This window comes from Danio aesculapii, chromosome 11, assembly GCF_903798145.1.
Source record: "Danio aesculapii chromosome 11, fDanAes4.1, whole genome shotgun sequence".
NCBI lineage: Eukaryota > Metazoa > Chordata > Actinopteri > Cypriniformes > Danionidae > Danio > Danio aesculapii.
The window spans coordinates 12,574,417-12,587,614 of record NC_079445.1 but is presented as its reverse complement, the minus strand read 5'-3'; the positions used below and the strand labels follow the sequence as shown (position 1 = coordinate 12,587,614).

The window sequence follows — 13,198 nt, the reverse complement described above, 5'->3', positions numbered from 1 at the left end:
ATGACATTTTTGCGATTATTTTGGTTTAAATTAAGAATTTTGCAGGATCGTAAAACTTTGCAACTTTTTGTTGATTTTGTGTTGGATTCAGCGATCGAAAAATTGCAAAAAACTTGTGGGTCTGTCCAATTGACATATTTTTAAAGTATATATATTCTTAACTGACTACATTTTGCTCTTATCTGCAGGTGGCCCTGTGTTTGAAAATGGTGGCTCCTGGCTTTTGTCAACTCTTCATTCTACTTCTTATTACACTGTCTCACACCTCGCACAGCTCTGAAATCTCATTTGACGGTTTCAAACAGAGTCTGACCACCTCCACCACTACCTCCAAGGAAGACCCTGAAATGGGACTTCCCGGTGGCAGACAACAAAGAAGACACTGGTCACGTAAAGAACGGGATAGTGCTGGGCTGTTTTCTCACAGGCATTTGGACAGACTGGAGGATGATGGGACAAGCATGGAAACCCTGAGCCCTGTAAGGCTAGAAATGGAACCTGGGGACAGTATGAAGCCAGAAGTTCACGATGAGGTCAGGGCTTCAGCTCATATGCGTCGAGGAAGTCATCCAACAGAGGGAGAGTTTAATCGTAAAGGCAGACGACATGGTCATAGGCTTCTGGCTGAGCACAGAAAGCATGGAGGCAAAAAAGACAAAGGTCGAGGTAAAGGTAATAGAGATTTTCTGTTAACATTGGCTCAGCCTCATATTACTCTAGAACAGCATGACTTTGTCTTTTTACAGGTGCCAAAAATGAAAAGTTCAGTTCATGGAAGTGAAATACAGTGAACCATAGGCCCAGTTTAGACTACCACGTTTTATTTTTAAAATGACGTTTTAGAATGAAAATGACCTACATCCAACTGGTGTTTCACCTAGCATTTCTGAAAAGATCTCCATCCACACTACACCTCTGAAAATAAACATCACATGATCACACACTCACTCTGCAGAGTGTGCGCACTTCTGAGCTCCAGGCAGTGAGCGGGTGCTTTGAGCACAGCTCCCCAGGTGAGAGCAGCGCATGGCGGACAGTTCATCAAAAATATGCCATTGGATCTCATCTGATTATAGTAATAATTACTTATTTACTTAGTTAATTCATTTTGTTGTCAATTTAATTCATCTTGTCTTTATCTAACAACTCTTTGGTCTTTTGAATCTATTACTTGTTCTCAGGTAATATGCTTTTGCTAAGCGCAAAGATAAGTTAATGTATTCATTTATGTAACCTCATACACTGATTCTGCACATTAGACTGATCGTTTGCCTTTATTTCCTATATTGTATAAACTTATTGTATTTTGGATTGCCATTATTAATTATTAAAACTGATATCCAGCAAAAGAGACATGGTATGTTTCATATTTGTCAATGAAAATTAAAGGAGGCAGTTATGTTATAGGGTCCGTTTTGTTATAAATATGCATACAGTGAAGATGACGGTCATTTAAATATGCAGCTACACGATGCCTCAACATTTTTGGTGTCTGTTAAATATCAAAATGAAAATAGGCAGTTCCTTATATCATGTTTTCATTTCATTGTTAAGACAACGTAGCCAGGGGGATGCAAATGACATTATAAAGTACACTGTTCCCTTTGAAGATTTACCAGACATGTTCTCGGGAGTTTGTTTTCCATATAAAACTTGCGGAGTCTGAAATTTCAAGGAAACTTTGTGTACTTAATGTTGAGGAAAAAGCCCCAATCAAATGTCTGCAGTCACGCCTCCATTTTTAGATATCTCCATTTTCCCCCATCCACACTGAAAAGGAGCAACAGTGTTTTAAAACCAAAACGGCCTCTTCAGCGTTTTCAAAATGCTCCGTATTCGGGCTCGAAAACTGTGTGGATGGAAGTAACCGAATAAATATTTAAGCGTTTTAAACTAAAACGAATTAGTGTGTGCCTTGTACAGCACTGTTCCCTTGTTCTCATGTTAATCCTATCAGTGTAAAATCTCAATCAAAAACACACCAATCAGAACAAAACAGTCCACATTGGATAATTAATATGCATGCCTCAGGCAATAAATGATTGGCCACAACATTTCCTAATGAGATTACAACAATGATCATTTTTACCCTTATTTTTAATTTTATCGAAGCTTTTATCATACTTAATATGTATGTCAGATTCTAATTTTGAAAGCTGAATAATTAGTGCTCATTACATGGAAATGGCATATTGCGAGCCTCAAACACTTGCAAAAGTATATTAATTCGTGCCTGTGATTTTAAATAAATTAAAGCTTTAAAATATATCTTTAAAGCACCTGTGTTTTTTTTATGTCAAGTACAACTATACTTGAGCCTATGTAACTCAGGAGCAAAATAATTTACTGTGGTGGCTTAAAGAGATCTTACTTACACTTTCAAGATAAAATAAAAAAAAAAAATTCATGACCCTTTAAATAAGATCAGTATGGAACTTTTATTTTAGTGATAATTTAAGGGCTTTTAGGTAATAATATAAAAACATTTCAGGAGACTTTTTGAACCTACCGAAGCCACATACCTACTATATAGATGTCAAAAAACAATTTAATCAACACACTTTATGCGCTCATTTGTTGTTCTTCTTTTTTTCATTTTCACAACGTTTCACACACACATTTTTAACATACTTTGAATAGTCAGGTCCGTAGCCAGCCTGGTAAAAGAGGTAGTTCTTTTTTTTTTTAAAGTGGACTTTTCAGTTATTTGCCTTATTTTATTTTTAATTATGAGGTTTAAATAATGCATTTTAGTAATATTTTATTTGCTATTTTATTATTTCTTGCTTCATTAGCTTGTCGCATGGTGATCATAACCACATGGACCAAAAATATTTTCTAAAAATTTAGAATAAATACAAAAAAAACCTTATTTTTTAAAATACAAATTTATTTCATCATTCATTGTCGATTTGAATAATAAAAAATGATAATAAATAATTTAACAAAAGCCTAATTAGTATTCAAATTAACTTTAATATGGGCCATTTTTGGTGCTTTGTGCCTTTTTATTGGTCATTTTTTGGTTATAAGAAAGAGGCCCAGGATTTAGAATAAACATTACTACTGAAATGTTTTCTCTATTTAACAACAATACAGTAGGTAAGTAGTGAACGATGACATCACTTACGTCAGATTGCATGTTTTCTTGCAGAGCTGGAGAGGATTCCGCTTAGTCTTAAAACTGGGTGTTCACAGGGTCTCAAACAATCTTAAAATGTCTTAAATATCAAACACTAAATTTTATGCCTTAAAAAAAAGTCTTAAATTCACTGAAATATTGTGTTGTGTGTCTTAAATTATTTTAAAAAGGTCTTAATTTTCCTCTGTCCAAATAAAGCTACCCAATCTGGCCGACATCCTTCCAATCACCAACCATCCATTTTAATAAAATCAGGGAAAGAAATCTAAAAACAATTACACAGTTCCTCATGATAATAAAAGAGCAGTTTATCCCTTTGTCATCTTCCATTCTTACAAAGACTATTTACAGAAGTAAGGGGGAGTAGACATAATATTTATAAATAGACATGGAACTTAAGGTTTTATAACAGAAATGCAACAGCTTAAATAGAAGTTATACTCAATCAATTTGGACCAAAACCAACAAATACAGTTGAAATCTAAATTATTAAACCCCCTTTGAATTTTTTTATTTGAATTTTTCTTTTTTAAATATTTCCCAAATGATGTTTAACAGAGCAAGGGAATTTTCACATTATGTCTGATAATATTTTTTCTTCTGGAGAAAGTCTTATATAAAAGCAGTTTTGAATTTTTTAAAAATCATTTTAAGGTCAAAATTATTAGCCCCTTTAAGCTTTATATTTTTTCCATAGTCTACAGAACAAACCATCACTATATAATAACTTGCCTAATTACCCTAATCTGCCTAGTTAACTTTAGGTTAATTAACCTAGTTAAGCCTTTAAATGTCACTTTAAGCTGTAAAGAAGTGTCTTAAAAATATCTTGTAAAATATTATTTACTGTCATCATGGCAAAGATAAAATAAATCAGTTATTAGAAATGAGTTATTAAAACTATTATGTTCAGAAATGCGTTGAAAAAAATTCTCTCCTTTAAACAGAAATTGGCGGAAAAATATATTTTTTATTATTTTTGTTATTCCCTCTACAATAAATATTTAATATAAAATATTAAACTTGTCATTTAAAAAAAACATATTGTGTTGAAAAAAAATGTTTACAGCTAGAATTTTCTTGTTTTGACACATTAAAGTATGTCGCTAAGAAATAATTACATTTGCTTTTTTTTTGTTAACACTTTATTTTGATGGTCTGTTGATACTGATCTTTTAACAGACATTTAACTGACTATAAGAATCTTTGCAAGTACACTAACCCTAACCCCAACCTAACTACTTAACCTAAAGAGAATTAGTTGGTAGCAGACCATCAAAATAAAGTGGGACCTTTTTTGTGGCAAACCGTGCCATGAGAAATAATCATTAGTCTTTAGCCCTGTATAAGTCTAAATTTTAATTCATAATGGTCTTAAAAGGGTCTGAAGTCTTACATTTGACTTGATGAAACTTTCAGAAACCCTGTCAAGCCTTTTTTGATGGGTTATTTTCACAATTTATGATGGCATAGCAGTCAAAATTGGACATGAGCTCATGGGACAACTTCTGGATTTTTTTCAGTGGGGGGTGGGTCTTTCAAACCACCCGAATACATATGTTTTATAAGAAAGCCCTGAGGTGTCCATTGGGCTTGATATGGCATATGAGTAGCAATAAGGATGTTTTAGTCTCAGTTTGTGGTTTGCATAGTGAGCACCTTTCTGTTATTTTTGTTGTAAATACATTTGAGATCAAGTCATTTCAGTTGTTTGCCTAGTACAAACTATAATTTCTAATTATCTTTTTCTCCTAGGAGATCTCAGTGACCCTGAACCAGAATTAGACTCCTTGCTGAAGGACCTAAATGCATTTGAGGATGGTCTATATACTTCTCCACCCAATCACAACAGTGTCCCTCTAAATGAAGTTCCCTCCCCTCTCTCCCCTATTTTGGTAACCACGGCAATCAAAGGGCATCCCCCAACACTTCCCCCAGCCTCCACCAAACCCCAGGTACCCTGGCAAGTAGAAGCGACCTTGAATATAAAGGTCTGTTGTTCTGAATGTTTTATTTTCTAAGATGCCGTCAGTCCTCTCAAATACAAAAACAAGATCTCGTCACCCTGATTTTATTGTTAGAAATGCTTAGTTTGTGTCCTATGATACTTGCTGCTTTCAGGTCTATGTTCAATTACATTCCAAAACAAACATCTTTATTTGCACATTACACCGTGGCGGCTATAGATACTGAAATGCTATTTGGTTCCAGTAGTGGAGGTACTTGTCATCCTTGTGGTGTGTGGTGCTTCATCACATAGATTTATTCACCTGTGCTTCTGTGCTGTGCTTATTACCCGCCCCAGGCTGGTTTGTACACAAGTAAAATTACCCCGCTTACTTTGCGCCAGAGAGGAGATGGAGGAGGGGAGCTTTCACCAGACTGTGTGAAGAGTGAGGTGTCGCTCGCCCATCCTCCTGCTCCTCTTTTTCACAGCCATCTGTTCTGCTCTGTTCTCCTCCCAAGATATTGTTTCACCACTCCCTGTATTTATTCAAATTCTCTTGAGAGCCATCAATATGCCCAGTTACTGATATAAATAACTAGATAACTAGAAACTACATTTGCTTTTCCTCAAGGAAATAGAAATGCTTAGCAAGCAGAAAATGGATTCTGTTTTGTTTAAGAGACTATTGTGATTTGTTACAGCCATTAACTTATAATGAATATATTATGATCTGAAAATAAATGTAGAATGGCTGACAATAACAACGTATATTCACACAATAAATAGAATGAAGAAACCTTAGTTTTACAAACATGAATAAAAAATGAGACTATGTCCTCCAGCGATCTGTATGGAATACATCGCTGGTGATTGTGACAATATGACAGATGAGTGGTGCTCATCACAGGAATATTGTTATAATATTTAAAATAAAAAAAGTAATATTATGTGTGTTACCCTCAGCCTTAAGATGTTAAGGAAACCCAACTAAACCACCTACTGTAGGGGTTTCTTTGCCATGACGACAGTTTATAGTAATTCACTAGATAGCTTTTAGATATACTAGTATTAAGCTTAAAGTGCAATTTAAAGACTTAACTGGGTTAATTAGGATAACTAGGCAAGTTAAGGTAATTAGGGAAATCATTGTATAATGATGGTTTGTTCTGTAGACAATCAATAAATAAAAACTATATTGTTTAAGGGGGCTAATAACATTGACCTTAAAATGGTTTTAATAAAATTAAAAAATGTTTTTATTCTAGCCGAAATAATACAAATAAGACTTTCTCCAGAAGTATGTATACACACTACTTTTTCATTTTTTTTTTTAAGAAAAGTATTCTGTTTATCAAGGGGGCATATATTAAATGGGTCACACTTTACAATAAGGTTAATTAGTTAATGTTAATTAATGCATTTACTAACATGAGCAAACAATGAACAATAGTATTACTACAGTATTTGTTCATGTTAGTTAACGTTAGTTAATGAAAATACAGTTGTTCATTGTTAGTTCATGTTAACTCACGGCGCATTGACAAATGTTAACAAGCATGGACTTGAATGTTAATAAAGCATTAGTAAATGTTCAATTATGATTAGTAAATGCTGTACAAGTGTAATTGTAAGTGTAAGTGTATTAGTAAATGCGTTAACTAATGAACCTTATTTTAAAGTGTTACTATAAAATGTTATTTTTTTTTAATTATTAAAATTTTATATAACTGCTTTCTTATTGTATATAGTTTCAAATGAAATTATAACTCCAGTTATTACTGCTTTTATTACTATTACCATTAATAGCAATAATAATAATAATAATAATAATAATAATAATAATAATAATAATAATAACAATTCATATTAGAGTGATTTCTGAAGAATCATGCGACTCTTAAGACTGGAGAAATAAATCTGAAAATTCATTATTAAAATCACTTGAATAAATGATTAAATTAAATTAGAAACTACTTTTGAACAGCTATTTAATACTGCAAAAACATTTCACAATTATCAAATTTATATATATATATATATATATATATATATATATATATATATATATATATATATATATATATATATATATATATATATATATATATATATATGTTTTGTTATTTAGTTTACATTTAGTCATTTAGCAGACGCTTCTATCCAAAGCGACTTACAAATGAGGACAAGGAAGCAATTTAGACAACTATAAGAGCAACAGTGAATAAGTGCTATAGGCAAGTTTCAGGTGTGTAAAGTCTAAGAAGCAAAGCATTAGTAATGTAAGTTGTTTTTTTTTTTGAGAGAGAGAGAGTACAGTTAGTGGTATAGCCAGCGAGGCAATTGCAGATTAGGAAGGAAAGTGGAGACTAAATAGTTGAGTTTTTAGTCGTTTCTTGAAGACAGCTAGTGACTCTGCCGTTCTGATGCAGTTAGGGAGTTCATTCCACCAACTGGGCAGATTGACAGACAGTTTAAGACTATTTCAGAATATCAATGAGTAGGTTTGGCAAAATGTAAGTGTTTTGGTTGACTATAGATAATTACAATCAAACCAAAAGACCAAAAACCTTTTTGTTTGTTGAGTTGTCTGGCTTAACTTGTTATGCTTCTTTTTATAAGATGTAAAATAAAGATTAGAATACACCACATATAATTTATTATAGCTAGTCAAATTTGCTCTTATTTGTGTGTGAGCAAAAACATCTTGTTTGCGCCGGTGCTTTTGGGTAGTTCGTTTAAACCGAACATCTTCTCCAAATTGGTGCCATGGATGGCCGCCTTGGTGTGGAGGTCTTCAGTTTTTGCACTGTTTTTGTTAGTTTGTCCTGTTTTATTCTTATCATATGTGATCCAGGGACGAGCTGCTAAACATTAGGCAGTGCACACCAATTAATCACCAACCGGCTTTTGATTTCTCTGGCGTTTTGCGAAACAACATTGTCGTCTGCGACACGCAGGCATGGGAAGCGAGCCGGCACGCTCGTTAGGGTCAGACAGTTCATTCTCATCTGTATTTATATTCCACCACAAGCACACGTGAGTACTACTCTGCAACAGCTGGCTGATCTGATCACAGAGACAGAACAACAACACCCGGACACTGTGTTTATCATTCTTGGTGACTTTAATCAGGCAAAACTCACACATAAGTTGCCTAAATTAAACAGCACATTACATTCCCCACCAGAGACAACAACATCTTGGACCATTGCTACACAACAATAAAGGATGCAGACCAACAGCACAGAGAAGGTCTTACAAGCCTGTTTTGAATGCACTGACTGGAGTGTGTTTGAAGCTGCAGCCACTGACCTGGAAGAGCTCACAGATACTGTAATATCAAACAACAATTTCAGTGAGGAGTTATTCGTCCTTACCAGGACCTACTTATCATGTAACAATGATAAACCATGGTTCACACCAAAACTTAGACAGCTTTGTCAGGCCAAAGAGGAGTGCCTACAGGAGTGGGGACAGGATCTTGTACAATCAGGCCAAGAACACACTGACAAAGGAAATTGGTGTGGCTAAGAGATATGCCAAAAAGCTGGAAAACCAGGTTTCTGCCAACGACCCTGCATCGGCCTGAAAGACATCACTAACTACAAGACACCATCCCCCAGCATCAACAGCAATAAATACCTTGCAAACAAGCTGAATATGTTCTACTGTAGATTTGAGACCCCCGACCAGACACCCCACACCCACCCTGACCATCTCTCTACACAGCCATCAACACCTCCAGCCATCTCCCTCTCCACCCCTGCACTTCAGATCAGTGAGGATAATGTGCGTCAGATCTTCAGTGAACAGAAGAGAAGGAAAGCACCAGGCCCAGATGGTGTTTCACCAGCCTGTCTGAGAACCTGGGCTGACCAGCTGGCTCCCATTTTCTTACAGATCTTCAACAGATCGCTGGAACAGCGCAAAGTTTCATCCTGCTTCAAATTCCCCACCATTATCCCAATCCCGAGAAGCCAAAGATCATAGAGCAAACCGGTCTGTGGATTATGCAGTAAACATAGGACTGCATTATACCCTACAACATCTGGACAAACCAGAGAACTGCGCAAGGATTCTGTTTGTGGACTTCAGTTCTGACTTCAACACCATCGTCCCATTACTGCTCGAGTACAAACTGACCCAGCTCTCTGTTCCTAGTTTTGTCTTTCAATGGATCACCAGCTTTCTGACAGATAGACAACAGACAAAATTGGCAAAATCATGTCTGACAGCCGCACCATCAGCACCGGTGCCCCCAGGGATGTGTTCTCTCCCCACTTCTCTTCTCCCTGTACACCAATGACTGCACTGCAAAAGACCCCTCCATCAAGCTCCTGAAGTTTGCGGATGACATTACTGTTATTGCCCTCATACGGAACGGTGACGAGTTTGCATACAGACAGGGGGTGTAGCGGCTGGCTTTATGGTGCAGATACAATAACTTGGAGCTGAACACGCTCAAAACGGTGGAGATGATAGTGGATTTAAGAAAAAAACCCTGCACTCCCCCCACTCACCATCATGAACAGCAGTTCCTAGGCACCACCATCTCTCAGGATTTGAAGTGGGACATTCACATAGATTCTATTGTGAAGAAAGCCCAGCAGAGACTTTACTTCCTTTGTCAGCTGAGGAAGTTCAACCTGCCACAGGAGCTGCTTGTACACTTCTACTCAGCTGTCATCCAATCCATCCTCTGCACTTCAATCACCGTCTGGTTTGGCTCAGCTGCCAAAACCGACCTCCATAGATTACAGCGAATAGTCCGGACTGCTGAACGAATCACTGGCACTACCCTTCCTACACTTCAAGAACGATACTCTTCCAGAGTGAGTAAAAGGGCTCGCAAAATCACTCTGGATGCCTTGCACCCAGCATACTTCCTGTTTGAACTGTTACCGTCTGGTTGGCGCTACAGAGCACTGAGCACAAAAACAGCCAGACACCGGAAAAGTTTCTTTTCTCAGGCCATCTATCTCATGAAGATTTAATATTCCCCTACTGTGCAATAAACATGCAATACTTTCTTATACGCACTTGTACACAGCACTTTATAACAATATAAAATGCAATACTTTCTCCATACGCATTTGTACACAGCACCTTATAACCTGTATATTTATAACAAATCTGTACATACAATTCAACATCAAGATCTTTCCAGATCTAACTGCATCTCTGTTTAATGTTTATCATCTTTTTTTTTTCATATTTAGTTTCGTGTTGTCACTTGCCACTCTATGTACAATGAAAGCTTCTGTAGCCAAAACTAATTCCTTGTGTGTGTGTGAAGCACTACTTGGCAATGAAACTGATTCTGATTTCAAACTAAATCTGGCCAAAAAATTCAGTTCATTTTGAGTTTAAGCATTGCAGCAGTTTGAAACAGCTCACCCAAGCAACTTTTAGAGTGGAGTTTGTTTTGGTTCGAAACACCTTTGGTTTTGGAACTCTGCCTTTCTGTGGTTCATATCCATACATTTCAGAGTCAGAAAGGGGAAAAACATCCAGCACTTTAACACTAAGTCAGCAACATGAATAAACTGGAGAATTGAGAAGCAGAGCTGGTACAGATGTATACGCACCTGTATTATCACAATACTAAATTTTAAATAACCTTCACACTACGGATGATAAGCACAACTAAATCATGCCACGTCTTATAAAGTTCTAAACACTTAGTTCCATTCAGTGTCTGTCCACTGCAAATAAAAAGCAATTGTATGTACAATTGTGGTACTTTTTGCTGGAGAAGTTTGTTTGCCTTTTATGAAAATGTAGATATTCTGTGTGCAGTTGGATGGTTGGAACTCAACTGGCCTAATTCTCTTGTTAGAAAGAACTGCAGCTACTACAAAGTGACCATGTCCATTCTCCATGTTTATTTATTTGTGTAGATATGTACAAATTGTGTGGTTTCTGTCAGAGAACAAAAATAAAGATAAATATATAAGCAACAAATTGTGCTATATCAGATGATATGTACCCGAGAGGGTTCAAATTCAAGATGCAGTGTTAAGAGTAGAGTGAATACAGACTTCTTCAGAGATGGTATGATCCTTAAGTACAACTTGGAGGCAAGCCTTGACCGACTTGATTTCCCTGTCCCATACTATGCCAAATTGAGGTGCATGAGATAGTTTGAATTTGAAGTAGATTTTTTGGCTAGCTAGTTGCTCTTGGAGGAATGATTTTATTTCAGCAAAGACCTCTGAGAGCTCACTTTTCTCTATTCTGAAGTTGGTGCCTCTGTCACTGAGGAGTGAGGCTTTCCTCTCCTTGCTATAAAGCGCCTGAGGGCTAATAATAAGGAATCTACATCCATGCTGCATAACAAGTTGAGATCAACACACCTTGTAATGAGACACTTAAATATTATGCCCCATCTCTTTCCATGCCGTCAGCCTATTTGATTGTGTAGGGACCAAAACAGTCCATCCCTGTGGACCAGAATGGAGGCTGATTATTCGCAGATGAGAAGCAGAAATGTCTGCCTTTTTAGGTATATTAGGCTTGCTGTGCCATTTTTTATATTCTCTAATGTTTGTTTTTATCATCTGGCGCCCTCTGAGAACCAAATAGTTTCATCTCAACTCATCTCAACTCAGCACTTTCAAGACCCTTTTAGTATCTGAATGCATCAGACTGTTATCAAATTCTTAGATTAACTATTTTGTTATGGTGTGTTCTGGTGCCAGGCCAATAGGGTGTTGTACGTTCTGTGGTATAGTTGCAGCTAAGCGTAATATACCAACAACTCTAATCAGGCCAAAATCGGGGTCTAATATTGAAGCAAGGGACCTCAATCAATTGTTTAGATCCACAGGTTTGTGAGCTTGAAGAGCATGCACTTCGCTAGAAAAACTTTCAGCCTTAGCACATTTGAGGAAACATTTCTGTTCTGCTGCTGCCCCACATGATAAGGTTGTCCCATAAATTGCCGTCATCTTCGTTGGGTGAAAAGGCATGACTATTAAGGTCCCGTTTACACTAATATGTTTTAGCTTTAGTTTTAAAACGCACGTTTTGCTAGGGTTACGGCATCCATCCACACTACGCCAGAATTTTCGAGCGCGAAAAACTGAGCGTTTTGGAAACGCTGAAAAGGCCGTTTTCATTCTAAAATGCTGCAGCTCCGTGTTAGTGTGGATAGGGGAAAACAGAGACATCTGAAAATTAATCTGATTGGGGATTTTCCTCAATATTAAGTACCCTACATTCTGTTCAGTCTTGCATCCTCTCCTTGTAATTTCAGACTAGGCAAGTTTGATATGGAAAACAAACTCCAGAGGACACGTCGGGTAAATATTTAAAGGGAACCGTGTTCGTTATAACCTTATTCACATCATCCTGGCTACGTTGTTTCACTATCTTAACAATAAAGTGAAAACATGATTTAAGGAACTGCTATTTTCATTTTGATACTAGCAACTTAACAGACAGCAGAAATGTTGAGGCGTCGTGCTGCATATTTATATTAGTGTCATCTTTACATTATGCATATTTATAACAAAACGGAGCCTATAACATTACTGCCTCCTTTCATTTTCATTGAAAATACGAAACATACCCTCTCTTTTGTTGTAAATCAGTTTTAATAATCAATAATAGCCATATAAAAGTGTAACGTACAATAAGTTTATACATTATAGGAAATAAAGGCAAGCAATCAGTCAATATACAGAATGTACGTGGTTACATTAATTATTAACTTATCTTTGCGCTCAGCCAAAACACATTACCTGAGAACAAGTAATAGATTCAAAAGACCAAAGTCAGGGAATATGTTGTTAGATATAGACACAAAGATGAATTAAATAACAAAATTTGTGAGATTAGATCCAGCGGTAGATCTTTGATGAACAGTCAGACGAGCACAGCTCTCATCTGGGTAGATATGCTGCAGTGCATGCCAGAGTGTGTGTGTGTGGTCACGTGATGTGTGTTTTCAGTGGTGTGGTGTAGACGGAGAGTTGTTCAGAAACGCTGGGTGAAAGGCTAGTGTGGACGCGGATCGTTTTTATTCTAAAACACCGTTTTAAAACTAAAACGTATTAGTGTAAACGGGGCCTAAGTGAGATATTTCCACAGAATGAAAATTTCTT

General features: G+C 36.5%; 1 protein-coding gene across 1 annotated transcript in view; it reads left to right on the top strand.

The window, feature by feature from the left end:
* draxina (dorsal inhibitory axon guidance protein a) overlaps window positions 1–13,198 on the top strand; it is a 91,212-nt gene that overhangs the window by 32,595 nt on the left and 45,419 nt on the right. The window contains 2 exon segments of the mRNA XM_056468425.1: window positions 189–672; window positions 4,898–5,097. Coding sequence (XP_056324400.1) covers window positions 207–672; window positions 4,898–5,097 — 666 coding nt within the window. The 5' untranslated portion in view covers window positions 189–206.